The 27,510-nt window shown below is 37.5% G+C and overlaps 1 protein-coding gene across 5 annotated transcripts in view; it reads right to left on the bottom strand.

Annotated features, from left to right (window-relative positions):
* The window catches only part of CHM (CHM Rab escort protein), a 198,197-nt gene that overhangs the window by 54,820 nt on the left and 115,867 nt on the right, over positions 1 to 27,510 (bottom strand). For all 5 annotated transcript variants that reach the window (XM_033849258.2, XM_033849259.2, XM_033849260.2 and 2 more), the window contains 3 exons: positions 17,321 to 17,398; positions 2,102 to 2,206; positions 1,632 to 1,695 (listed from right to left, as the gene is read on the bottom strand). In XM_033849258.2, the coding sequence (XP_033705149.1) occupies positions 1,632 to 1,695; positions 2,102 to 2,206; positions 17,321 to 17,398 (247 nt within the window). The remainder of the gene's footprint in view (positions 1 to 1,631; positions 1,696 to 2,101; positions 2,207 to 17,320; positions 17,399 to 27,510) is intronic.

Genomic DNA, 27,510 nt, shown 5'->3' with positions numbered 1-27,510 from the left:
CCCCATTGCTCGCGTTACCGCCTGAGCTCCGCCTCCTATCAAATCAGTGGTGGCAATAGATTCTCATAGGAGCGCGAACCCTATTGTGAACTGCGCATGCGAGGGATCTAGGTTGCACACTCCTTATGAGAATCTAATGCCTGATGATCTGAGGTAGAGCTGAAGCGGTGATGCTAGCACTGGTGAGCGGCTGCAAATACAGATTATCATTAGCAGAGAGGTTTGACTGCACAGAGACCATAATAAATCAATTGCTTGCAAACTCATATCAAAACCCTATCAGTGAGTCGCAAGTGAAAACAAGTTCAGGGCCCCCACTGATTCTGCCATATGGTGAGTTGTATAATTATTTCATTATATATTACAATGTAATAATAATAGAAATAAAGCGCACAATAAATGTAATGCGATTGAATCATACCAAAACCATCCCCCCCACCCTGGTCCATGGAAAAACTCTTCCACAAAACTGGTCCCTGGTGCCAAAAGTGTTGGGGACCGCTGCTCTAATACTTTAAAGAAATGCCCTCTTCGCTTCCACATCCCGCTGCAGGAATCACTTCTTCCCTCTTACTCTTCCCAGCTTAGCTTCTTCAGAAGCATCTGTTTGCTCTCTTCACTTTTCTGCCTTTGTCATTCTTCGACCCATTCACAAAGCTTATGGTTTACTGGGAGCTACAGACAAGTAAACTAGCAACTACAGGACAGTGTGATGAGTGCTATGATTTTACCACTTCTCGCTCACACCTGTCACACTGTACTGTTGTTGCTATTTATCTGTCTGTATCTGTATCCTCTAGACTGCAAGGTATGAGGGCACAGATGCTATCATGGTCAGCACTATCTCCTCAGAATCCAGCACACTGGCTGGCATGTCGAAGGCACTCATTGTCTGCTGAATGATTAAATGAAAGTATTTGCGCTCACTCGTAAAATTAACATATTTGCTTTATATAATACAAAGCTTCCAACTTAAGGAAATTTCGGAAACTATTTTTAGCAGTAGCATATAGGATAGGTCTGACAGTCACACTAAGTAAGCTGATTTTATCAGTCCTGTAAATTATGGTCAGAAGGAGAAGGGGGCATACTTCTGGAATTTAAGTGTTCAAACTGAGGAAAAACCACAGGTATAAAGACACTTCTAACGAATCAGGAGTTATGAGGAGGAAGGGGGTACCGAAATGAACCATGGTGATGAGGAAATGTCAGAACTGAAAACGTGTGCTGATATTCATTCACACTGGGCCCCTAATGGTGAGCTTACCACCACTGCTGTAGGACTGGTTACCATAAAGCCTTTTCCTCCAAGATTTTTAAATGCTTCTAAATGCTTTTCTTCTCATAGTAATATACTTTCAATTTCATAGAAATAGCTGTAAAAAAAACTACGGTGATTTCAATATTCCTAGAATAAATCTGTTACATAAGATGCAATTATTTGTTCCACTGAAAGGAAATCTTTAAGAAACCAAGATTATTACATAATTGCCATTATGTGTTTTTAAAATGCATTAAATGTATTAGTACATATTGGTTAATATATTTTATTTCACCGATGTTAATTTACACATATTACCATGTAGATTAAGTTAGTAACATGCTATTAAAAAGTACAGAACTGGAATTACCTGTTGATCCGAATCTGTTTTTAGTACAGACCTATCCGTAATCAAGACTGCCCTGGAGATCTGCCTGTAATGCAGAAAACAGTTAATAAGTGACTCAGATTCCATGGATAAATTTCATTTATATAGCTATACAACCACCAGAAGGCATGTTTCAAAGAACTGTTATGATAAAAGTGTCACCTCTCCAAACCAAGTCAAGTTCTGCTTTAATCTTTTCTTGGCGCATGAAAGGAGGATGTGTGACCTGGAGACAGACCCCAGCTGATGCAAAGGAGTCAACATTAGGCTAGGCTCCTCCACAAAACCAGACCTTATAAGAGAACAGTGGTAACACACTGAATATATCTTTGGTTTGGTATACATTTGCATCTTACTTGAAGAACAGAGTCATTCAGAAGTGTCAGTGTAATCACACAGATGAATTTCCCCGTTTCACCTTCCCTTGCAGAGTGGCTGGAGGGGTGCCTTACCTGTATTGCACATGCGAGCATGTGTTCTCAGAAAAGTAACTGTCTTCCACAAGGAAATGCTTAGAGATTATTCTCTGACCAAACTGATCTATGATTGCTTTACATCTACGAAGAAGATAAGCACAGAGAAATAGTTCTCATTAATGATTACATAATTGAGAAAATGAACATAATCAGCTACCAATCTTGAATCTAAAACTAATGTCTTAAAAGACAAGATTTTTAAATTGCCTACAATTTCACATTTTTGGCACAAAACTTCACTAAACTGCAGAATATACATTCTTATTGCTATTTTGAAGTCTTTTAAACTATAAGATAAGTATAGACTAGAACTTATTTATTTTGAATGCTTAATAATAAGAATAAAGCTAGGACAAGTATTATTCTATAAGCTTTTCTAACGTTTAGGAACATAGAAGCTTTTTCTTTGTTTAGGAAACAGGCTTTTTTTTTTCCTTAACAGATCTAAGAAGAGGGGGAGGAAAAGTTGATTAAATATCTTGTTATATCATTCACAGCCTATAAAAGTCACTAAAGGCTTTTTATTTTTCTGTTAAGTGTCACTTTCTCTTTTGTTCAAGAATAGCTATCTTGTCCCACGTGTGATAATGTTTTAAACCAAAAAAATGGGATGGAGCTTCTTTTAATATCTGTTTCCACTTTACTCCAAAGGATGATCATATAAAGATTTCTTTCAAGTGCTGTTTCCAAATAAGTAAAACACTTATGCATGGACATTATCAGGTCTCTGTCATCTGATGTGTGTTGGGAAAATGAATCATATAGAACCCTCCACTGACCTTCTTTCAGTGTGTCTAGATAAAAGGATGAAAATTAGAATCCATCTCCTTACAGTGCCACAAGTTATAAATGTACTTTATAGGGCTCATTATCCAAACTAATGGACTAAGGGAAACATCCTTGAAATGGACTTACCAGCACTGACCAAGCCAGTATGCAATATTTCAGGAACTATATGCAAATGCCTGCATGTTTTCTATATCTTTTTATTATGGAAATAGCACAATTTACTTTTGTCACAGCTTTCCTTTCGGGACTAGAATTATTTTATTAGAAATACACTTATGTGTTGCTCCTCATAAAACGCAAGCAAATAATTTCAAACTTATGTCATATTTTAAATATACTGGTATAAATTAAAATATGTTACATCACTCTAAAAATAAGCCAAGTAAGAGCTATTTACCAGGCATAAAGGCATTAACAGTAAAATGACAAATACCCAAGGCCAATTGTGAGAGGAATTTAATGTGTATTTCCTAAAGGCAGATTATGATATGCTGATATTCTTGAATAAATGGCATGCCACTGTCATCAGGATAGACTATGATATCTCGTGATGTTAGATATACATATTTTAAATCAATTAACTACATATTAATGCATGTTATATTACATTAATATTTAGGTGATTTTTTTCCCCATCTCACCTTCATCCCACTTCCTTTCTCTTCCCCACTTATGTTTCTATGCATATCTCTTCACATTTCATTAAACTAGAGCTCTCATTTTATAATACTTAACTACATAAAGTATTTATACCTATTTTCCAAAATAAGTATTTAAAAACTGAAAGGCAAGTTACTCATTCAGTCTCCTGTTTTATTTATTTACTTATTTTTTTAATTAAAAAAAAATTGGGGGGCTGTGCCGCGAGGCTTGTGGGATCTTAGTTTCCTGACCAGGGATCGAACCTGGGCCCTGGCAGTGAAAGTACCGAGCCCTAACCACTGGACCACCAGGGAATTCTCTCATTCTCTTGTTTAAGACATTCATATATAATTTAAAACACAAGGTACTTTGGCGAGGGAAAAGAGAAATCTGCTGATCCATCATGAAGCATTGATCCTTATTTGTCCTGGAAACACTGACAAGCCTTTTTCTTACCTTTAACTCAGAGACTATACAAAGTCAAGAGGGAATAATCTGGGCAGAAAAAAGAGAGTGTAAAAATCTTCTATATCTTGATAGGGATTTGGGTTATACAGATTTATCATCTGTCAGCACTCAGGTAATGAACACTTAAGATTTCGGCACTTTAGGGACTTTCTTGGTGATCCAGTGGCTAAGACACTCCCAATGCAGGGGGCCCGGGTTCAATCTCTGGTCAGAGAACTAGATGCTACCTGCATGCCACAACTAAAGAGCCCACATGCAGCAGTGAAGATCCTGCGTGCCACAACCAAGACCCAGCACAGCCTAAATAAATATTTAAAAAAAAAGATTTTTGCACTTTATCATATGTAAATATTATATCAGAAGAAAAAGCTGTAAACAAATATTAAACTCTAGTTAATGATATGTGTACTGAAGTGTTTAGGGTGAATTGTACTGATATCCAGAATTTACTGTGAAATGCTTAAAAACGGTGAATAGATGAACAGAGGGATGAATATTTGTGTAGACATATGATTAAGCAAGCATATTAAAATGTTAACTGCAGAATCTAGGTGGTGGATATATAGGTGATCATCTTGAAATTCTTTCAACATTGGCGCAGAGTTGAAAATTTTCACCATAAAATGTTGGAATCAAATTGAGAGAGGAAGCGATATTAGTACAAATCTTGGACTCCAGTCTAAGTCTTTGCAAAGGGCTCCCATTTAAATAAACCACACAACTAAACCTTGCCCTCAAGCTTGTGGAGAGCTCCTTGCTTGTAGGCTTCCAAACACTAATGGGGCTGCTTTGGTGGTAGCTACACCTTTGGTGACAGGCAGACATTGGTTTCAGAAATTACGGTATTAGAACTACTGAGGACCACTCAAGAGGGAAGGATGGGTGCATGGAGATTGGGGAGCTCAACTATGCAAGCACAATATGCCAATAAATGTGCCTCTTTATGCTGAAGCTTCTGGATGAAACAGTGATTCTTAGAGTAGAAGGAGGAGAAGGAAGCAAATCAGAATCACACCTGGGGGACTTTTTCAAATTATAAGTACCCCTGGAGATTCTGATAAGCTCCCAAATCCCAAGGAAGAATCACCATGTAGTGTGCCACAGTACTGTTGTATCTTTACGCTGTGCTAGGTGGAGAAAAGTCAAGAGCTATTGCTACAGAAAAAAATATTGATTTCTGCAGAAATTGAGGTGATGGTCACATATGCCTAGTCAGTCTGGTAGATGATAATACAACTTACCTGACAGTCTCACGCTAAAGTACTAAGGCTCTAGGCCTGAGCAAAGCTGTTCAAACCAAAATACATTTAAGTAAGTGATAAGATTTGTTTTCCGCTCAGATACTTACTTACTGTCATATATTAGGCCTAATTGGGAGAACAATGAGTAAAGGAATATTAATTTGGTACCTAGACTTAGACTTTGTATTACAAAGATTAATATAAAAATTATGACATTCAAGTAATGAAAAACAACAAAATGAAACAGTGCTGCCAGAGACATTAAAATACCCCCTTGTCCACCCCTCCCACATGAACCTGAGGAAGCCATTAAAGATTAACAACATTCTGGATTTAGTTGAGGGCCTTGCTGAGCCTCATAAATAGTAAATTGAGGAGGAACATGATAGGAATTTCCAGTTACACGGACACAATGACCAAGCTGATCATAAGAATCACTGAAGCCAGACAGAACATTTCTAGAGCTGAGCTTTCTAAATCAACAAATCACAACGGTTATTCAGTTCTTGGTTCAATGACATGAGGACATAAAGAGCAAAATGATGATAAGGAAGAAAACAATCAGCAAGATGAAAACTCTTTATCTGGAATTTGGCCCAGAAGATAAAAATAACATTAAAACAGGTATCCATTCTCTATAATCTTCAGAATTAATAATCCCAACTGTTTTTATGATAAGGAATACATAAATCACATATGAAATCATGAAAAGGAAAATATATTAATTAAGGAAATTAGAAGATTCCCAGTAATTGAAGGAAACAAGATAATTCCCCCTGCTCACTATGCCCTTCCATACTTTCTCAAACACTTTAGTTCAAATGCCACCTCTTCGATGAAACCATTCCAAAATGCCTATTACTCATTTTTCTTGGGTAAAAATCTACTCCAATAGTCTCAAACATGATTATAATTCCAAACCTATGGTTCTCTGTTGTAATCAATCCCAAGCTCTGTATCCATATTTTTAACTGTCTATTACCTATTTTTTCTGGATAGGTAATAGACAGTTAAATCATGGCTCCTCACATGTTCCCCCACTTGGAATCCCAGTCTCAGTTAATGGCATGACCAGCAGTTATAGAGTTTCCCTAGCTCAAAATCTCTCTTCCCACATCTAATCTGCTACTCAAAACTAGCCCCTTTTCTCCATCTCCACTGACACTGCCCTAGATTTTTGTTAAGTCGAATAAGACACTGGACTGCTAACACATTGGTAGCTTATTTGTTTGACATAGTGTGTGGCATAACAACCATGTGCCAAGCACTGTTCTAAGAGGTGAAAGCTTGGGGGGGAGGGGCAGAGTATCAGGGAATGCTCTTTGGAGGAAGTGATATATTAGCTGCTTTTGAAGCAGTTAAAACCAGTTAAAACAAGCAAATAAGAAGAACATTTCAGCAGAAGGGCAGCATCTGCAGGGGTACAGAGGCAAGTAAGAGAAGTACAGGGAGGGAACCACAAGCAGTTCAGTGTTACTGACAATAAAATGGAAGCAGAGAGAGAAGAGAGATGAGCTGAGAGAGGCAGGCAAAGGTCAGACCCCAGAGTCTCATGTGTCATGTAAAAGGGTCTCAGACTTCATTCTGAAGTGATATAAAGTCACTGAAACTTTTTACATAGGGAGGGACAAAGCCAGATCTGCATACTGAACAGATCTCAATGTGTAATTATCTTACTAATTTATTTGTTCCTTAATGTCCCCCAGTAGACTCTAAGCTCCACAAGAACAAAGACCATGATTGTCTTGTTCTGTGCTGTATCTCCAGTGCCTGGCACGCAGATAACAACTGTTCATGGATGACTGAATAGATGGACGGATGATGGAAGTATTCCATGTACATGAATAGTGCAGAGTCAGAAACAAAGATATAGAATCTCTGATTTAGCAGGTAAAGAATCTCTTTCCATCACAGTGCTTCTTCCAAATCACTTCCAATCACAGAACTTGTTAAAGTTCACTCATCTAGTAAGTGGGGAAGCCAGGGTACAGATCCAGGCCTACCTGACCTTAGAGCTTGTAATCTTTGTACACAAGGGCAAGATTCATGTTTTATTTATCTCTTTATCCCCATAGCAACTAGCATGTGGGTTGGTGGAGGTTAAATATCTAGAATATTACCACTATCATTTTGCAAATAGGACATACTAAAATCAGAAATTCAGCAATTTTCCTACAATGACAAATGGTATTAAGAATCAGTCACCTCACGCTTGGTCTAACATACTATTCATTACTAATTTCCAAGTACCTGGGAAAGGTAGAGTTATTCCTGACATCAGAGAAAAAGATATCTCAAGAAATAGTAATAGCAGGAAATCTAGTAAGTGAGACAGTTGAAGTTCACAAGAACACTAGCTGAAGTAATTAGATTCAGACTACTGGTTACAGACATGTCTGGTCCAAGGTCATCCATACCCTACCCTAATATCAAATACTACACTGCTAAATGGCCAAATCTAATGTACAGGAGTTTTACATGGTCAGCACTGCTGCAAAGAAAAAGAAAGCTGCTCAACAAGAGCATTCAGTGTCTCCAGAAACAGTCAACAGAGGGGTTCAGTATTAGAACTTAATGAGAGGGTAGAGAAAAGAACTACTGATATCCATGTCCTCTAAAAATTAGTAAAGCAGAGTCAATGGATAATATAGCCAAGAGAGCACAGTCAATGTAGATCTCAGGAGAGCAAATTAAACAAAAATGAAAAATAAGACAACACAAGTTTTTCTTATGAAAAAGAAATACTTTGAAGACCAGGTTCAAGATGGCGGAGAAGAAGGATGTGTTCTCACTCCTTCTTGAGAGACCACCAGAATCACGACTAACTGCTGAACAATCATCGACAGGAAGACACTGGAACTCACCATAAAGGATACCCCACATCCAAAGACAAAGGAGAAGCCACAGTGAGATGGTAGAGGGGCGCAATCACAATAAAATCAAATCCCATAACTGCTGGGTGGGTAACTCACAAACTGGAGAACACTTATATCACAGAAGTCCACCCACTGGAGTGAAGGTTCTAAGTCCCACATAAGGCTTCCCAACCTGGGGGTCCGGCAAAGGGAGGAGGAATTCCTAGAGAATCAGAATTTGAAGGCTAGCAGGATTTGATTGCAGGACTTTGACAGGACTGGGGGAAACAGAGACTCCATTCTTGGAAGGCACACACAAAGTAGTGTGTGCATCGGGACCCAGAGGAAGGAGCAGTGACCCCACAGGAGACTGAACCAGACCTATCTGCTAGTGTTGGAGGGTCTTCTGCAGAGGCAGGGGGTGGCTGTGTCTCACTGAGAGGACAAAGACACTGGCAGCAGAAGTTCTGGGAAGTACTTATTGGCGTTAGCCCTCCCAGAGTCCACCATTAGCCCCACCAAAGAGCCTGGGTAGGCTCCAGTGTTGGGTCCTCTCAGGCCAAACAGCCAACAGGGAGGGAACCCAGCCCCACCCAACAGCAGACAAGTGGATTAAAGTTTTACTGACCTCTGCCCACCAGAGCAACAGCCAGCTCTACCCACCACCAGTCCCTCCCATCAGGAAACTTGCACAAGCCTCTCAGACACTCTCATCCACCAGAGGGCAGACAGCAGAAGCAAGAAGAATTACAATCCTGAAGCCTGTGGACCAAAAACCACATTCACAGAAAGACAGACAAGATGAAAAGGCAGAGGGCTATGCACCAGATGAAGGAAAAAGATAAAACCCCAGAAAAACAACTAAACGAAGTGGAGATAGGCAACCTTCCAGAAAAATAATTCAGAAAAATGATAGTGAAGATGACCCAGGACCTCCACTAGAAGGAATCACTAGCAGAATAACTGAGGCAGAAGAATGGATAAGTGACATGGAAGACAGAATGGTGGAATTCACTGCTGTGGAACAGAAAAAAGAAAAAAGAATGCAAAGAAATGAAGACAGTCTAAGAGACCTCTGGGACAACATTAAACACAACAACATTCGCATTACAGGTGTCCCAGAAGGAGAAGAGAGAGAGAAAGGACCCGAGAAAATATGTGAAGAGATTATAGTTGAAAACTTCCCTGACATGGGAAAAGAAATAGCCACCAAAGTACAGGAAGTGCAGAAAGTCCCAAACAGGATAAACCCAAGGAGAAACACGCCGAGACACATAGTAATCAAATTGGCAAAAATTAAAGACAAATAAAAATTACTGAAAGCAGCAAGGGAAAAAGGACAAATAACATACAAGGGAACTCCCATAAGGTTAACAGCAGATTTCTCAGCAGAAACTCTACAAGCCAGAAGGGAGTGGCATGACATATTTAAAGTGATGAAAGAGAAGAACCTACAACCAAGATTACTCTACCCGGCAAGGATCTCATTCAGATTTGGAGAAATCAAAAGCTTTACAGACAAGCAAAAACAAAGAGATTCAGCACCACCAAACCAGCTCTACAAAAAATGCTAAAGGAACTTCTCTAAGTGGGAAACACAACAGAAGAAAAGGACCTACAAAAACAAACCCAAAACAATTAAGAAAATGGTAATAGGAAAATACATATTGATAATTACCTTAAATATGAATGGATTAGATGCTCCAACCAAAAGACACAGGCTCGCTGAATGGATACAAAAACAAGACCCATATATATGCTATCTACAAGAGACCCACTTCAGACCTAGGGACACATACAGCTTGAAAGTGAGGGAATGGAAAAAGATTTTCCATGCAAATGGAAACCAAATGAAAGCTGGAGTAGCTATACTCATATCAGATAAAATAAACTTTAAAATAAAGAATGGTACAAGAGACAAGGAAGGACACTACATAATGATTAAGGGATCAATCCAGGAAGAAGATAAAACAATTATAAATATATATGCACCCAACACAGGAGCACCTCAATACACAATGCAAATGCTAACAGCTAAAAAAGAGGAAATCAACAGTAACACAATAATAGTGGGGGACTTTAACATCTCACTTACACCAATGGACATTATCCAAACAGAAATTTAATAAGGAAACACAAGCTTTAAATGACATGACAGACCACACAGATTTACTTGATATTTATAGGACATTCCATCCAAAAACAGCAGATGACACTTTCTTCTCAAGTACGCATGGAACATTCTCCAGGATAGATCACATCTTGGGTCACAAATCAAGCATCAGTAAATTTAAGAAAATTGAAATCATATCAAGCATCTTTTCTGACCACAACGCTATGAGATTAGAAATCAATTACAGGGAAAAATACGTAAAAAACACAAACACACGGAGGCTAAACAATACGTTACTAAATAACCGGGAGATCACTGAATCAAAGTGGAAATCAAAAAATACCTAGAGACAAATGACAATGAAAACACGATGATCCAAAACCTATGGGATGCAGCAAAAGCAGTTCTAAGAGGGATGTCTACAGCAATAGAAGCCTACCTCAAGAAACAAGAAAAATCTCAAATAAACAATCTAACCTTACACCTAAAGGAACTAAAGAAAGAAGAACAAACAAAACCCAAAGTTAGCAGAAGGAAAGAATTCATAAAGATCAGAGCAGAAATAAATGAAATAGAAACAAAGAAAACAATAGCAAAGATCAATAAAACTAAAAGCTGGTTCTTTGAGAAGATAAACAAAATTGATAAACCATTAGCCAGACTCATCAAGAAAAAGAGGGAGAGGACTCAAATCAATAACATTAGAAATGATAAAGGAGAAGTTACAACAGACATTGCACAAATACAAAGCATCCTAAGAGACTACAACAAGCAACTCTATGCTAATAAAATGGACAACCTGGAAGAAATGGCCAAATTCTTAGAAAGGTATAACCTTCCAAGACTGAACCAGGAAGTAATAGAAAATATAAGCAGACCAATCACAAGTAATGAAATTGAAACTGTGATTAAAATCTTCCAACAAACAAAAGTCCAGGACCAGATGGCTCCACAGGTGAATTCTACCAAACATTTAGAGAAGAGCATACACCCATCCTTCTCAAACTCTTCCAAAAAATTGCAGATGAAGGAAGACTCCCAAATTCATCCTATGGGGCCACCACACCCTGATACCAAAACCAGACAAAGATACTACAGAAAAAAAAATTACAGACTAATATCACTGATGAATATAAATGCAAAAATCCTCAACAAAATACTAGCAAACAAATCCAACAACACATTAAAAGGACCATACATCATGATCAAGTGGGATTTATCCAAGGGATGCAAGGATTCTTCAATATACACAAATCAATCAATGTGATAAACCATATTAACAAATTGAAGAAGAAAAACCATATGATCATCTCAATAGATACAGAAAAAGCTTTCAACAAAATTCAACACCCATTTATGATAAAAACTCTCCAGAAAGTGGGCCTAGAGGAAACCTACCTCAACATAATAAAGGCCATATACATCAAACCCACAGCAAACATCATTCTCAATGATGAAAAACTGAAAGCATTTCCTCTAAGATCAGGAACAAGACAAGGATGTCCACTCTCGCCACTATTATTCAACATAGTTTTGGAAGTCCTAGCTATGGCAGTAAGAGAAGAAAATGAAATAAAAGGAATCCAAATTGGAAAAGAAGAAGTAAAACTGTCACTGTTTACCCATGACATGATACTATACATAGAGAATACTAACGATGCCACCAGAAAACTACTAGAGCTAATCAATGAATTTGGTAAAGTAGCAGGATACAAAATTAATGCACAGAAATCTCTTGCATTCCTATACACTAATGATGAAAAATCTGAAAGAGAAATCAAGGAAACACTCCCATTTACCATTACAACAAAAAGAATAAAATACCTAGGAACAAACCTACCTAGGGAGACAAAAGACCTGTATGCAGAAAACTATAAGACACTGATGAAAGAAATTAAAGATAATACAAACAGATGGAGAGATATCCCATGTTCTTGGATTGGAAGAATGAATATTGTGAAAATGACTATACTACCCAAAGCAATCTACAGATTCAATGCAATCCCTATCAAATTCCCAATGGCATTTTTTACAGAACTAGAACAAAAATCTTAAAATTTGTATGGAGATACAAAAGACCCCGAATAGCCAAAGCAGTCTTGAGGGAAAAAAACGGAGGTGGAAGAATCAGACTCCCTGACTTCAGACTATACTACAAAGCTACAGTAATCAAGACAATATGGTACTGGCACAAAAAAAGAAATATAGATCAATGGAACAGGATAGACAGCCCAGAGATAAACCCATGCACCTATGGTCAACTAATCTATGACAAAGGAGGCAAGGATATGCAATGGAGAAAAGCCAGTCTCTTCAATAATTGGTGCTGGGAAAACTGGACAGCTACATGTAAAAGAATGAAATTAGAACACTCTCTAACACCATAAACAAAAATAAACTCAAAATGGATTAGAGACCTAAATGTAAGACCAGACACTATAAAACTCTTAGAGGAAAACATAGGAAGAGCACTCTTTGACATAAATCATAGCAAGATCTCTTTTGATCCATCTCCTAGAGTAATGGAAATAAAAACAAAAATAAACAAATGGGACCTAATGAAACTTCAAAGCTTTTGCAAAGCAAAGGAAACTACAAACAAGACAAAAAGACAACCCTCAGAATGGGAGAAAATACCTGCAAATGAATCAATGGACAAAGGATTAATCTCCAAAATATATAAACAGCTCATGCAGCTCAATATTAAAAAAAACAAACAACCCAACCAAAAAATGGGCAGAAGACCTAAACAGACATTTCTCCAAAGAAGACATACAGATGGCCAAGAAGCATATGAAAAGCTCCTCAACATTACTAATTATTAGAGAAATGCAAATCAAAACTACAATGAGGTATCACCTCACACCAGTTAGAATGGGCATCATCAGAAAATCTACAAACGACAAATGCTGGAGAGGGTGTGGAGAAAAGGGAACCTCTTGCACTGTTGGTGGGAATGTAAATTGATACAGCCACTATGGAGAACAGTATGGTGGTTCCCCAAAAAACTAAAAATAGAACTACCATACAACCCAGCAATCCCACTACTGGGCATATACCCTGAGAAGACCATAATTCATAAAGACACATACACCACAATGTTCGCTGCAGCACTATTAACAATAGCCAGGTCATGGAAGCAACCTAAATGCCCATCAACAGATGAATGGATAAAGAAGATGTGGTACATATATATACAATGGAATATTACTCAGCCATAAAAAGGAACGAAATTGGGTCATTTGTAGAGACGTGGATGAATCTAGAGACTGTCATACAGAGTGAAGTATGTCAGAAAGAGAAAAACAAATATTGTATATTAATGCATACATGTGGAACCTAGAAAAATGGTACAGATGAACTGGTTGGCAGGGCAGAAATTTAGACACAGATGTAGAGAACAAACTTATGTACACCAAGGGGGGAAAGCGGCAGGTGGTGGTGGTGGTGGTGGTGGTGGTGTGATGAACTGGGAGATTGGGATTGACATATAAACACTAATGTGTATAAAATGGATAACTAAAAAGAACCTGCTGTATAAAAAAATAAATAAAATAACATTCAAAAATTTAAAAGAATAAATAAACCTTGATCTTTGGGGAAAAAAATGAAAAATAAGATCTAGCTGAAAATAAGCATGCATTTAGTTACATATTCCATATTTCTCCTCTCAACATTGGTATGATACTTTGATGTGTAATCACCACGCTAAACTCAATGCTATGATCATTTATGCTTCTATCAGGTTTCCTCAGTGAAAGGTGAAAAGAAAAGCACAAAAGAGGCTATCATCAGTTTTTAATCTTCGTTCATTCATTTAACACAAAGCTACTGCATATGATGGGTGATCGGAAACTGCCTTGGTTCTGGAGATAAAGAAGTGAGACCCTGACTTTTTTTAGGGGGAATTTACAATCATAAAAGGGGACCTGAGTTGGGGGGCTGGGTTCTGATCTAGTCTGTGGGATCAGGAAATAAACTTAGACCTTAGACCTGAAGCATGGTTAGCTCTTAACTACACCGAAGAGTAAAGGGGATGTCAAGTGTTCCTTATAGGAAAATTGGGGAAAAAAAGGCAATCTAAAACCATAAGGAGACAAATACAAACATCTGCAGATTCCTTGATTAATACGCCAATTACACTTAGAATAAACAATTAGTCAACCTGGATTGCTTAAAAAGAAATGTATGCTGGATATGCCCAAATATAAACTCAAGTTTTTCCCCTCAAAAAATTATCCCTCACTTTATATTCAAGTCCTAACAAAACATCTCCTATTACTGGTAGGTCTCTCAATTATTTGATTTTGAATGACAAAATAGTATTTGGGAAAGATACATTAGCCTGAGTCAACTTCAATCAATGCTAGCTTTAGATGTTTATAGAGACTCTTTGAGTTGATAGAATGGATATTTTAAAGAAGCAAAATTTCATAATTACTAGCAAAGATATGAATTTACAATTTTGAATTTTGAAGTACTGGTTGTCTCTTAAAAGAAACCTTTTAAAGATCCCATACACAATTTAGTATAGTGAGAATACTGTAGATATCATGAATATTATAAATGCAGGTCAAAGTTTTAACTGTCCCACTATTAAGGAATTAAATAGTTATGGCTTGGAATAAGTTTTCCAGCATGAGAATCATATGCAGAATACAAAATGGCTGTATCTTAACCACCCCAAGATGGACAAGAAAAAGATATTCACTGGAAAACTGAGGTTCTAGTAAAATAATAATAAATAGCATAAGTAGACATCTTGCTATTTCATTTACATTCATTAAAGTAGACACATACAAGTTGTTTGAACATTTTTTTCAATTTCTCACTGGGATTGAAGATAACCCAGTATGTGAGAATGGACTACATTTGGGCATATAAAACATCTTAAAATAACTTACTTCTAAGTGTTAAGGAGAAACTAAGTACTTTCAGTAACTCAACTGAAGCATGTCATAGCTGGAGGAGACTCGAAAACTACTGCAGAGTCCATCTAACTCATCTTGCAGATAAGGGAACTGGCCCAGAGAAAACTGACTTGTGTCCACTGTCACTCATGGCAGTGACAGAGTTCCATGTCTTCTTTCACTCCAGGGTTACCTGACCATTGCATGCCTTCAGAGTCATTAGAGAATAACTGTTATGTTTGAGGTCCTTCTACAAAGATGTAAAAGAAATGAATTAAGACCTAGAGTCCCCAGTCCATCATGGAACATAGTACCACTGGCTAAATCCTGAACTTTACCTTACAGATCAGTATTTTTTAGTGTCATCTAAGGAGAACCTACATTATATTCATTTGGGGGTGTTCCTTAAAACTGCAAATTCCCTGGCTCCACTCTAAGCACATTATCCAATTTCACTCTCTCAGCGTGAGGCACAGAAATGTGTATTTTTTTTTAACAAGTTTACCTAGTGATTCATAGGCACATTAAAATTTGAAAACTACCAAACTTTGGTCGTTAGACCCTTAGCCCTCAGCTATCTGTTGCAACTGAAATCTGCAGCAGACCACAAAGAAGAGTTCTTCTGTTCAGAGTTTGTAATAAAAACTAAGTCAAAGTTAAGGTAAATGTAGCCTTTAGTTCAACAGATGTTTTTACTGTACTAACATATCCTTTTTTTTTTTTAAACAAACATGAGCCATGCAAATTCTTCATGTCACTAAAAGTAACGTGTAGGACTGGAATGAGGCCCCCAAAAGGTAAAAGAATCTAAGTAAATAAACACCAAACAAGCAATTCATTATCTGCCTTTCCATCATGGGTACATACTCATGCTTCAAAATGAATGCATAAGGAAAAATGACTCTAAGAGTCATAAAGACAACTATTCCTTCATGAACCTCCACAGAGCCCTTCACGCATCAATATATGAGTATCTTGGGCCTTCAGAGTGGATTTTTTCACTGTAGATTATCATACTTCATTTACGTAGTACCTTTCTGTTAAATTGCTAAAAGTAAATTATAAGCCTTTAAACCATGTGCCTATTTTATCTTATAGTAGAGAATTACTTTTCTAAAGCAAATTCACTGTTTAACTATTACATATTCTAGTTGAATTTGTTCTCCACCATATCTTGAAATACTAGTAGTGCACTATAACTGGCTTGTAAGAAGTTAACAGACATTTTATGCCACTTAGACTATAGAGAATTACTGTAAAATGAAAAAAACACCTTAAAATTTATATTTTTAAGCTTCCAGTTCAAGATATTAAGGTATTTTATGACCTGAAAAATACTATTTCTTTATATACCCCTAAAAAGTCACACAAGAGATATAGGTCAGTATATGCTTAAGAACATATAACAAAAAAGAAAAATACATAGTAAATTAAATAGCTCCTAAAACTTGATCCAGTTGACCCATTTAAGTTTCAATGTAAACCCCAGATATCGAAGAATACTACTTATTTAGTGTAATTTAGACAACAGCATATGCTAGTAACTAAATAATAAATCCTAGAAAAATATAGCTGAAATATAAAAATACACAGATAAATAGACTGTGCTCAGCTTTCTTTAAAAGCAGGTACATCCTTATTTCAATCCTAAACCAGACTGTAGACCTGATACGGTTGTAAAATAATTTATCCTCAGATAACAGGGCAGCATAGTTTATGACAACAATCTACCTAAAAACTCATTAAAGTCTTTTCTCTTGGAGTGACATGCATTATCAGCACAGATTAATCTGATGAGTCTTTAGGTGAGCTCCATTTTTAAAAATGCAATAACAGAGGGCTTTGTTGTCATCTGATAAAAATCAATTAGAGGAGGTAAGGCCATAAGGAAAACTAACATCACTCATCACCCACCCCCGGCAGCTGAAATGATTTGTCTTCCAAGCTTGGATGATCAGGAGCTATAGTCATATTGTAGGGAAATTAATTTAGTTTCTATATTCTGAACTCACTTTCCTTGTTCTGGAGGATGTAAACACAAATTACTTTTAATCAAGGTTGATATGTTATTAATACCAAGGAGGATCTTTGAAGAATCATTTTTTAAAAATCGAATTTAGCATTTTTCACTTGTGCTTGGGATGTAAATATAGGAAGGTAACTTATATCATCCTCACTTTCCAGATTCTTTGTCCACGACAAGGCACTGTACCAAATGGCGAAGACAATAGATTCCACCAAACACTGCACACATCCTAGGAAGAGAATAGGAAAATGAGGATTAGAATTCTTGAGCTCAAAATTAGGGTAACATAATATTCTTTTAAATATCTAACATTTAATAAATTTAATTGGTCTTAGAGAAAAAAGATTTTGACAATTTATTACCTTTTCTATCATGGTATTAAGAATCTCTCAGAGGTAAGATTAGTAATATTTTAATGCAGCACAGGTAATAGTGCTAATAATACAATGTGGAAGCCTAGAATTGAGACCAAGCCAAAAGTGTCCCTAAGCAAAGTTCAGCTACCCCCAACACCAAACCAGCTACTGACTGAGATACATAGGCTACAAATAGCCTCAAGAGGTGATGAATGAGACCCCCCCCTCAACAGAAGTGACCGCAAATAAATGTTAAGGAAGAAACAAGCAGGGAAAGCTCTGGAGGTTTACCATAAAAGTAAGCAAAAACTAAACCAGGAACTGAAAACCAGAGCAGTAAGCACAAGAGTTAATGCTACAGAAGCTCTAAGAAGTTTGCCTAACTCATGAATCTAAGGGCTGGGGTTTTAATGTCCACCCACATAGGGAAAAGAGAGGCCTTAGGATCCAAACAAGGCAGGGAGTAGAGAATAAGATATTCTCTAACAACACCTGGATCCTTAAAAGGACTCAGTGAAAAGGTGATCGAGGTAGAAAATCCAATGACTACAAGAGAGAGAAAACATAAATTGTTTTACCTAAAGCCCTGTGTGGAAGAAGATATATATATATATACCTCTATATTTATAACCAGTGGTCTGCTCTCACACAGGTTGGGAATTTGAAATTACACTACTACATGATCCAAGAAACCCTTAACCAATAAAACATCACTAAAGTGGCTCTGGGTACCCCCTGGGTATCCCAAGGAAACTTGGTGGAAGCAACCGCTAAAACTTTCTGGAGCAATATGACCTCAACCCAGGCCACATGAGATTGTCACAGAGTTCCCTTATGATGAGTTTATAATCTAAAATTATACAACAGATGAAGAAACACATCTTATCCTGAGTGAGAATTACTGGACACAATAAACAGCAGGATTAGATTCCCAAAACACTTTACTTAGATAGTAGAGCTATCAGAGATTATAAAATGGGTATGCTTAAAAGGGATGAATTAAAAACATAAGAATGATGGAAAGTCCAGGAAGAAGACTGTGGTAGGCTGAATAATGCCCCCATTACAGATGTTCACATCCTAATCCCTGCAACCTGTGGACATGTTCTCTTACACAGCAAGAGGGTCTCTAAAGATGTGATTAAATTAAGGATCTTGAGCTGGAGAGGTTATCCTGGATTATCCCAGTGGGTGCGATGTCATCGGAAAAGTACTTTAAAAAAGGAAGCAGAAGGGTCAAAGTCAGTGAAGATTTTGAGGATGGAAACAGAGGTCAGAGTGATGCTACTGCTAGAAGGGGGTCACAAGCCAAGGAATGTAGGGGCCCTATATAAGCTGGAAAAGACAAGAAACAAATTCTCTCCTAGAGCCCCAAGAAGGAAGATAGCCCTGCCTACCCATTTTAGACTTAAGACCTCCAGGACCATAATATAATAACTTGTATGGTTTTAAGCTAATAAGTTTGTGGTGATTTGTTATGGCAGCAATAGCAAACTAATATAAAGACTTCTAAGTATATGAATATGATTATGACAGACGTGGCATTACAGACCAATGGGGAAAGAATGGACCATTGAACAAGTGGTTTTGAGACAACTGTTTCACACCATATTCAGAATCAATCCCAGGTAGATGAAAGGTATAACTATAAAATGCAAAGCTTCTAGAATATAGGAGGATATACATTTGAGCTCAGGGGAAAGAAATATTTCTTGAATAAGATACAAAAAGCAAAATCATAGAGAAAATCTTGAAAAAATGAAGTATTTTAAAATTATAAACATCTGGACAACAAAAGAAAATGAAAAGCCACAGGCTAGGAAAGATATGTGCAAATATCTTACAAATTATTTAAAAATATCAGTTTGGATAATAATTTGGCCATGTCTAATAAAGTTGACGATGCATACGCCTACAGTGCAGCAATTCTATTAGGCATAAATCTTACAAAGACTCTCAGACACATATACAAAAGAAGACGTGTATAAAAATATTTGTTGCTGCATTTTTTTTAGACAGCAAAACATAGTGGTTATGGGGAAGGATTCTGACTGCCTGAGTTTATACCTCAGCTATTCCACCTACTGACTGTGTGACCTTGAACAAGGCATTTAGCCTCTATGTATCCTATTTTCTTCATCTGTGGAATGAGAATAATAGTATTTATATCACAGAGGATTCTTCTGGGAATTAAATGAGTTAATATTTGTAAAGAAGCTACACAGTGCCTGTCATACAGTATTACATAAAGCATTCATTAAATAAATAAATATAGGTACTACTTGATATACATCACATGCAACTCAAATGTCCATCAAGAGGAGAATGAACAAAAGAAAATGTGGTATATTCATATGTGTAATAAAGAATTTAACCTGGCCCACAAAGACGTCCGGCCTTTGTTCTTGGCTTCTGGGAGGTTATCTCTAAGCCCTTGGAATGCCAAGCCTAAAAGAAGTGTCCTTGTTTGTGTGTAGCCCTTGGGTCACCAGACAGTCTAACAATATGACTTAGGGTGAGGGCTGGCCACACCAGAGAGTCTTAGGGTGGGAACTAGTCATGCCAGAAAGACCAAAGTGTGATTTAGGGTGGAGACTTTGGGAACTGTGGTATTTCAGTTAACCTCTGGTGGGGCTGGAGACTGAGATCAGCCCCATGGGCAAACCAGTCACACCTGAGTGATGGAGCTCCAATGAAAACTCTGGACACTGAAGCTCTGCTGAGCCTCCCTGGTTAGCCATCCTCTGTGCATACTGCTATACATCAATAAGAGGAGAATAACACGGGGAGAGGACAACTGAAAGCTCCACATTTGGAACCCCCCTGTACTCTATCCTACACACTTCTTCCCTTGACTGATCTCAAGCTATACCCATTCCCTGTAATAAAGCATAATGGTGGGGCTTCCCTGGTGGCACAGTCGTTGAGAGTCTGCCTGCTAATGCAGGGGACACGGGTTCGAGCCCTGGTCTGGGAGGATCCCACATGCCGCAGAGCAACTGGGTCCGTGAGCCACAACTACTGAGCCTGCGCGTCTGAAGCCTGTGCTCCGCAAGGAGAGGCCGCAATAGTGAGAGGCCCGCGCACTGCGATGAAGAGTTGGCCCCGCTCGCCGCAACTGGAGAAAGCCCTCGCACAGAAATGAAGACCCAACACAGCCAAAAATAAATAAATAAATTTAAATATATATATATTAAAAAATAATAATAAATAAAGCATAATGGTGAGTTAACAGCTTTTAGTGAGTCGTGGGAGTCCCTCTAGTGAACTATCAAAACTGAGGGTCGTTTTGGGAATCCCCCAAACATGCAGTTTGTGTCAGAAGTGTGGGAGGTCTTGTGGGGACTACACCTTCTAACTATACAGTTGGCTTAATCTCTCACATTGTACTACGGAATACTATAAGCAATTTAAATGAATGAACTACAGCTCCATCTATCACCAGGGATATATGGCAAAAACATAAAAATTGAGCGATAATAGCAAGTTGGGGAAGAATATATCCAGAGTGATATCATTTATAAAAAGTTTTAAAACTTTATATGTAAAATAATACTATATATATATACACACACACACAATATCATTTATGGACACATATACATGTAGTAAAAGTAAACAAACATTTAAGGGAATTAGGAACATGAAATTCAGGATAGTAGTTATCTCTGAGAAGGGAAAGAGTGAAAGCTACACTGAAGGTTTCAATTGCTCAGTTTCTTTAAAAAATATATTGAGAGCAAATATGGCAAAATGTTAAGATCTGGCAAAACTGTGAGTGGTTACATGGGTGTTCTTTATATTATTCTCTGTACTTTCTGAAACATCCTTAAAATATTTCATAACCAGATTATAATAAAAAATATAAATGAGTGATACAGATAAGTGACTCTCTCTAAACATGGCATAATATTCTTATTGTATTTCTAAATTCAATCATTTTAGTAGCTATGACCAAGCTAATTAAGTTAGGTAATAATTCCTTCTGGTATAGAACAATGAGGAAATCAGGGATTTTTTTCCCATTGAAAAATTTAGACTAATACAAGAAATGGCACATTAGAGCAAGCAAGCAAAATTTCATGTGTTCAGAAACCCTTTAGACTGCAAATTGTACCCAGGACATTAGCTACAAGATATTCTCTTCTCCTTGCTAATCTTGTTCACCAGTCACATATCAAATTATGAAACAATATTTATTACCTGCGTTGGTACACCTGGTACTATTTGAGACATTGTACTCAGATTCTAAAGAGTGTTAGATGAGGTCATATTTCTGCTGGACTGTTTAGCTACATTTCTCAAGTGATATTCTGCCTCCTGTTATTGGTAAGGGAATACTGATACAGTGAAATTGATGTGATCAAGACAAACAGCTCAACTTTCACCATCAATTTCCTGATGATATTGAAGGAGATCATATGCACATGAAATGTTACTGGCCCACTAAAAATAAATAGGCTGAATTAGGTTAAGGCCCCAATATGGACAAGCAAGTTAAAAGTATGAACCACACAATTAACATTCTCTTTAGCTTGGGGATATCTTTTTCATGTGAATAGTTGCACCAGTGTTTCCAACTTCCTCGTAAATAGCTACAGATGAGCTGTTACCAACTGACCTGTGGAATTTTTCATTTCAGTCAGACTGGTGCATGTTTCTTTCTCTCTCTCCCTCTCTCCCTCTCTCCCTCTCCCTCTCTCCCTCTCTCCCTCTCTCCCTCTCTCTCTCTGTCCCTCTCTCTCTCTCCCCACCCCAACACAAACATCAATTCCCCCTCTGGGGAAAAACAATTTTAAGTATCTTCTCAGATTGCAAGAAAGGCAAGGAGATCAAGTTCAGAATTAGTCAGAGATTGTATAAGGTTAAAAAATCATAAAACATTATGTCATAGACTATTACAGGTTTATCAAAGGCATGAGAAATCCATTTAACTAAGATGAAATGCAATTTTCTAGAGACCTCCTTTCATTATATATTGTACTTGTTTATGAAACACATTGCTACTTTAGTATATAATATTATCAAGTAATTTTTTGTTTGAAAATTCATTTCTATGAAGTTTTTATGGTAAATGAGACCTCTGAAAAATACATTTAAATATAAAATGCAACAGAGGCATCTATATTTATTTTAGTAAGCCATGAAAAAATTACCAGGTTTTCAAAAACATGATTTATTAACAGTGGACATATACTATATGGAAGAAACATAAGAACGTAAAGATGTTAAGAACTGGTTTGTGAGGATGATGGTGAATATTACAGAGGAAGAAGTACAATAATGACACTGTCATGATAATCCAACAAATTTCCTTTTAATTTTAAATGAGAACATAGGAAGTATTTTGTGCTCTTGGAAAGATGACTTGATATCTTCTATAAGTGTCTGTAACTGCAAAAGCATACAGTTGCATGTATATGTGTTTTTCATACTGCTTCTCACTGGCTTTTTTTCCCCTACAGCAGGTTTACTTGTTACGGGAGCTATGTGTTGCTCACAATGGTGGCATTTGTTCTTTCTCACTTCAGTATTTTCATCAATGTACCTAGTGCCCAAGTGACAAAAAACAGTGTTTTGTAAAAAGTGCCGGGCAAAATGATGGGATTGATGAAAACTCCTCTGTGTGATATTCTTATGAAGTATTTTCACATTTAGTCTTTTTAAAAAATGTTTGTGGTTAGGGGAGAGCTACTTGGTGGCAATGAGCCACTGAGGAACTCTTTTATGAGTGGGTAAGAAGCACAACAGCAGGCAGTTCTTGAGAGCTGCATGCAAAACTCATTTACATGAGAAGTAGGGAATTACATGAGAAGTGAAGAAATAACTGTTGGCTACATAGTGGTCTTTGGTGCACACAGTCAATAATAATGACAACAATACAAATAATCATCATGGCTAGCACTGAGTGCTCACTAAATACCAGAAGCTTTACATGTATTAACACATTGTATCCTACAAATCCATGAGGCAGAGTTTTAGAGATTTGGAAACTGAGGGAAAGAGAGGTCAAGTGACTTGCTTAAGGTCATTTAGTAAATGGTACTGCTGAATAAAAACTCAGGCGATCTGGCCCCAGTGGCTTCTCAGTTAACCATCATACAAACTGCTTCACTGTCAGTACCATCCTTTTTGGTGTTACGAAGGAAAGCAACACGGAGTCAGATAGTCAAAGTTACTCTTAGAGTTGTTCTAATTCCTGAAGAGTTGTAAAGATTATTACAAAGAGTAAAATAACTCCTCAATTTCTACATTGTCTCCTAAAAAGTACATGTTTATTCTCTATCTGTAATGTTAAATGGATTATGTGTGACTGCATTTTAGTTAGAACATAAGCTCAGAGTAAGAGTAACCATGGGAGTACTCATCTTTAGAGTACCTAGCAAATTATGAATACTTTGCAATTCACATTTTAAAAAGTGATTTATAAGGTATATATTGGTAAGCTAGAGATTTTTAAACAGAAAAAGTGCTGTTAGTAGAAAGAAAACATTTTACCATTAATTCTTTGGGAGGTAATAAGTTTCTACAAGACACGTTTTCTTCCAGTGCATTAAATGGCAGCCTAGTGATCCAAGGGTTAACATGCCTTTTGATGGACAATTAAGCTGCCAAAGATGGTGAACATCAATGACTAAAATGCCAGTCAGGTCCCAGATTTCCCAGTTCATATCAGCCATCCTGGGGCCTAACATAATGCCTGGCAAGATAGCTCTGTACATCTACCTTCTAGAGTGTACTATGGGGCTAAGAGGCAAGAAAGTATACGTTTTATGGGACTTAAAAAAATCTACAAACATACTAAATACAGTAGGTAATACTACCAAAAAAAAGTCAGTACAGAAATACATTTGAAACACTTCATCAAATGCCATTAAAAACAAACCAAACAAAAAAGTCCATTATAAGAGAGTTCTGAGTGACCACTGATCATCATCACTGTGCTTTAGTGACACTTCAGCTTAACCTGTACTGATACAGCAGAAGTTCCATTCAACAGTAATTAGGCAAGTCTAAGTTTCATGAGAGACAGACAAGCTTCAGTGATTCCATCTATCTATACAAAGTTCAACTGTGGTTACTTATTTGTAACTATATTCAGACACATACATCTATCAGAGCATTACATTTATAGTAACACATTGAGCTTTCCATCATGTTTAACCAGTGCCTGCTGGTCTGAAAAACCTGTATGAGGAGGCTTACATGTAGGTATATGTGTTTATTTTTAAATATTTAAATACACACATACATACGGTGGGTCCCAAACGTCTTAGTGCTGTTGACACACACATACTTTTAATATATATTACATAGAATATAGTATGTTTATGGGTTATATACTTACATTGCATATTTATACTACTACATCATGTTAACTGGTTACATATTTATATTACTTAGCAGGGTGTTTACTTATACTACCATCCTTTTTTCCCTTTTTTTCTACTTTCTTCCAGCAGGAAGTAGGGAGAAGGAGGGTGACTGTATAGTGGGTGTCAGAAATGAATGATGCATTTTTGCTGTAGTTGGTCTGTCTCCTGGGAATAAAAAATTGGGCAGCATGTAAGTCACAGTATCATCTCCCCCCTCCACTCAATATCTCCCCAACTGAAGCTAGTGTCATCCAACTCAGCATAGATTTCCTATTGGCCCAGAACTGAATGCTTTCTTGAGAGCAAGAGCTACACAACAGGGAATGATTCCTGCAGCCTCAGGAAACAGTTATGTTCATAACAATCCCAAGCTAGGCCTCATCCCTTGCTATAAGTTCTTGGGATTCATTACTATGAAGTTTTAGACTATGCAGCAAGACCATGAAAAAAGAAAGAAAGAAAAAAAAAAACAAAAACACCTCAAATGAGTGCTCCATTACAACGTGGTCTCATTCACAGTGATCCAGTATGACCAAAAAGGCACATCTTACCTAATATTGGTCATGGTGATAGAACCCAAAGGAACTTGTTTGGGAAGCAGTGATCACCAAAACTAAAAGGTCACTAAAAGTCAAGTGTAAAATCTCAGTCATGATGTACAAATTGCACAGAGATCAAGAGATCACCTCTTAGAGGTGGTTGTGCAATCCACATGTATGGTCAACCTCTGGAGTCAGGCTGCCTAGGTACCTATCTGGATTCCCCCACTTACTAGCTGTGTGACTATGCTTCAGTTCTCAAGACTATAAAATGGGGATAATAATAAAACTTACCACATAGGGTTGTTGCGTGGATTAAACGAGATAATGCCTGTGAAGTGCTTATTCTGTGCCTGATACACCATAAACATTCAATAAATTGTAGCTTTTGTTGGCTATCACCTTCTATAGCAAAGAAGACAATGATTAAAGACTGTACCACCCATGTGGGGTTTATAAGGCTAAACTGCCATTACTATGAGAATCTGCCTCCAGGTGTTCAAGGCCTGTAGTTTCCTCTAATACAATTTAAGCAACTTAGGTACCACCTGGTCAAGTCAACTACCTTCCCCAGAGGAAACTGTGACAGTTGTAAGAGAACTGCTGATGCTGATGAACACTGAGATTTATTTCTTCATTCCCAAATATTTATGAAACTAGGCCTACTATGCATCAGCTACAGTTCTGGATATTAGGGATATAAAAGTCAACAACACAAACACTGTCCTTGCTGACGCATAACTTATCTAGTGCACAAGAGAGACAAGAAATAAAGTAATAGTAGACAGTGATATGTGTTCTGAAATAGTAAAACAGGATAACGTGAGGGTGATACATGGGTCTGAACATTAGATAGGATAATCAGGGAGAGCCTCTTTGAGGAACTGATATTTGAGCTGAGACCCAGGTGACCAGAAGACATCAACTATGTGAAGATCTGGAGAAAGAATATACTAAGCAGAAGAAACAGCAAACTTGAAACTTGGAAGTGCAGAGTAGCTTGGTGTATTTGAGGAAGAGAGACAGCACTAGAGGGGTTGGAATGTAGTGACTTACGGAGAAATATCGTATGAAATGGGGTCACAGAGATAGCCAAGGTCTTGACCATGCAGGGCTTCAAAGGCCACAGCAAAGACTTTGAATTTTATTCTAAGAACAATGAGAAGCCACCAGAAGGTTTTGAGCAGGACAGTGACATAATCAGACTAGTATTTTTTTAAAAAAATGAGCCTGGATGCTCTCTGGAGAATTGTCAAGGGGGCAAGAGTGGAAAAGGGGAGGCCAATTATGTCTGCAGTAGACCAGCGAGAGATGATGGCAGCCTGAAGCAGGGTCATGGCAACAGAGACGAAGTGGAGAGATTGGGGACATATTTGAGACATAAAGCTGACAAGAATTGCTGATGGACTAGATGTAGCAGGAAGATATCTTCCTGAAGACAAGTTTAAGGTAATGCACATATCCATGAGAGCAGTCTCCCCTCTGAAGTGTGTAACAATCAAATCCAACTGCTCAAGTCTGGTACAGTCTTCCCGTACAAGCAGCGCTTTGAAGGGCTCCTGCAGAAACCCTCTTCCTCCACCTGGGGTGTGGTTATTAGAGTCAGCTATTTGTTACAAACTCAACAATCACTAACTCCTGACCATTCATCAAAATTACTACTTAATACTAATTTTACATAGGAGGGCACAATGAACGGATTAGTTTCTGTGCTTTCAAGGAGTTACCATGGGCCTGGAAGGGCACAGCATTATTAATGATTCAAGAAATTATATGGTATAAGTATCTGAGTCAGTGGGTCTTTTGATGCAAATTTCACACTCACTGAAAAGGTTGTGGGCAGATGGATTGCCCTTTAGGCACTGCCGTCACTCTGGGAAGGCATTATCATCATGCTTAACTTAGAAAAAGCTGTCAAAAAGCAATACATAGCCTTCAGAAAACTCACTCCCAGAAACTGCCCCTATTTTATAGATCTTAGCCATATATCTAGCTTCCTCTGTTCTTGGTGACATTCTGTAGATGATATATTCTTTTTTTCCCCAGCTTTTCCAGCTGTCCTTAAATTTA

Source organism: Tursiops truncatus, chromosome X (genome assembly GCF_011762595.2).
Source record: "Tursiops truncatus isolate mTurTru1 chromosome X, mTurTru1.mat.Y, whole genome shotgun sequence".
Classification (NCBI taxonomy): domain Eukaryota; kingdom Metazoa; phylum Chordata; class Mammalia; order Artiodactyla; family Delphinidae; genus Tursiops; species Tursiops truncatus.
The sequence above is the reverse complement of the archived record's forward strand: the minus strand, read 5'-3'. Positions and strand labels throughout refer to the sequence as shown.